Source organism: Penaeus chinensis, chromosome 10 (genome assembly GCF_019202785.1).
Source record: "Penaeus chinensis breed Huanghai No. 1 chromosome 10, ASM1920278v2, whole genome shotgun sequence".
Lineage (NCBI taxonomy): Eukaryota > Metazoa > Arthropoda > Malacostraca > Decapoda > Penaeidae > Penaeus > Penaeus chinensis.
Window position 1 is genome coordinate 22,964,473 of NC_061828.1, and position 2,721 is coordinate 22,967,193.

The 2,721-nt window shown below is 37.3% G+C and overlaps 1 protein-coding gene across 1 annotated transcript; it reads left to right on the forward strand.

Annotated features, from left to right (window-relative positions):
* The first annotated feature begins 306 nt into the window (after positions 1-306).
* Positions 307-1,178, forward strand: LOC125029888 (endocuticle structural glycoprotein SgAbd-2-like). The gene is made up of 3 exons (XM_047620071.1): positions 307-438; positions 541-818; positions 971-1,178. Exons 1-3 carry the CDS (start codon positions 307-309, stop codon positions 1,176-1,178), a joined length of 618 nt encoding a protein of 205 aa, XP_047476027.1.
* Positions 1,179-2,721: the final 1,543 nt, after the last annotated feature.

A 2,721-nucleotide genomic window follows, 5' to 3' on the forward strand; every position in this document is an offset into this window, starting at 1 on the left:
TCTATCTATCTATCTATTTATTTTTTTATTTGTGTACATCTATATAATTGCCTGTGAAAAATATTTTTCTTTACTTATTGTTTATAATAATTTAAAGTATTAACATTGTTCTACTTTTATAATTACATTTTGGATTTCATGTTAGCATTTAGAGTAAAGTTGCAAGCTACTTGTTAGAAGTAACAAATGGTAATTCAAGGTAGTATAGTTATTATACTGGATTATAGAGAACCCATTTGTTGCATTATTCGCATATTAATTTATATATTGATATATTGTAAGATAAAAAAAATGTTAAGAGAAGGGATGAAAGGAGCACGAAGCGTGGGTCTCACCTTGACGAAGGCAGGAAGTCCGTTAGGCCAATGGCGTCCCCTGCTATATAACTGGAGCGGTGCCACACTGACACAGTATCCCGACCCTTTCGACATGTTCTCAGTGAGTTCTCAGGCAGTGCATATCTTTCCTCGGAGGATCAATCGGATTTACTTTACTTTGTTTTTCACAAAATTTCATGAAATTGCATTATCTTCCCTCCAGGTGCTATATGATATGACAATTTTGCAGATTTTAGTATGTGCTTTGGTGGCGGTGGTTGCCGCAGCCCCAGACCACTACGGACCACCTCCGACCGGGTTCTATGGCATTCCCGGGGCGCAGTCAGGTCCAGTTATTCCCATCCTGAAGGACGAGCGTGAGGGACCTGACGCATCTGGAGTGTACAGCTTCGTGTTCGAGACCGGCAATGGCATTAAGCGTGAGGAACAAGGTGCCCCTCGAGGACCGTCTGGCGCAGTGGCCATGCAAGGAGGATGGTCGTGAGTACAAAGCATGATATGTTTTGATTTTTTCTTTTTTTAATGCTTTTGTGGATTTTATAGCTCGCACATACATAACTATGCATTCAATCTTAATTGAATAAGATTTAATTTCTTTGTGACTTAGCATTCCTCCCTCCTTTTCTGTTTAGTTTCACTTTCCCCGACGGCTCTCCCGCTGTCGTGTCTTTCGTCGCCGACGACGCTGGTTACCGCGTCGAGTCCGACCTGCTGCCCACGCCCCCTCCCCTCCCCGCCCACGCCATCGCCCAGATCGAGAAGGCTCGTCGGGAGGACGCAGCTGCTGCGGCCTTGAGCGGGCGTTACTCTGCCCCGCGGACTACCTATGGATACCCTTAGCATGATCTTAAAATATGAAAATAAATTGAATGTATTGTGTACATAAAAAGAAGTAATAAAGCAAATAATGATATATCTGCTTTCATTTGGAGCAATATATACCACCTCTATAATACGTTAACATAGTAAAAGATTACATTTGTGCAATATCAAGATATGAGTTAAGTGTTATCAATACAAAGACGAAAAAAATAGATGTATGATTGCACTAAGCCGTTCTTTAGTTCTAGTTGGAGAGATAACTCCAACTAGGGAAAACTCTCATATATGTATATATATGTGTGTGTGTTTGTATTATACATATATATATATTGTGAATAAGTAGGTTCTTATTAATTGGACTGGTTTAGTCTCGGGTTAAATCGAAACAATTATTTATTACACTTCTAAAATATACAGTATTTCACACAAAATGATTGTACTTCCCAATTATTCCACTTTCACAAATTCATAGTTTCAGTTTCAATTCCAGCTTCGGTTTCCCTGCTTCCGTTAACTCCTTTTCGTCCACACTCTCAACAGGGCAGGATATGAAGCGTGGAAAATGGAAGCGCCCCTCCTGTCCGGCCCTTGACAGAAGTAGGTCCTATATAGAGATAAATCCCCGAAAATAAACGAACCTCTACGTCATTTACCTAATTTTAAGTCATTATTATATACTATATATATATATATGAATCCAAAATCAAGTCAGATTTCTCCGTCAATCCAAATAACAAATGAATTAACCTTATCCCTGTATGGATGTCCAGGAGCGACTAAACGAGACTATGAATCCCTACTTAGTGGCCTCCTTGGCCATGTCACGGATAGCCACGTCACAAACCTTTTTCCTCGCCACTGAACGAGACTGAACACCTGAACGCCCACAACCATCTACTGTCCGAATTGCAAGTCGCTCACTTATTTGTCGCACAACATCTTGCTAATATCTTCCATTAGAGATCTTTTAAATACGATTCCTCCACCCACACCCACACACACACACACACACACACACACATATATATGCATGTATGTATACACGCACACATATATATGTATATATATACTATACATATATAGATATATATGTGTGTGTATGTGTATATTGATCATTTCATATACACAACCATATATTTGTATATTTATGAATATATAAAGCACACAATAGAGTGTTGTTATGTGCGCCTTTTTTTATGTATAATTAATATGATATCTGTTGGTAATAAACACATGTATAATCACATACAGATATATATATATATATATGTATATATATATGTGTGTGTGTGTGCACACATTGTCTATCTATCCATACACACATACACACATGTGTATATATGTATATATATATTCATATGTTTATGCATACATTAATATATATGTATATATATATATATATATATATATATATATATATATATATATATATATATATATACTGCACACACATCATGTGCCTCGTCCTCCTAAAGCTTTTGGCTGTATACAATTTGCTTTCCCCGTTATAGTTTAATGTCAAGAGCAATACTAGTAATAATGAAACATATGGAATGATAAT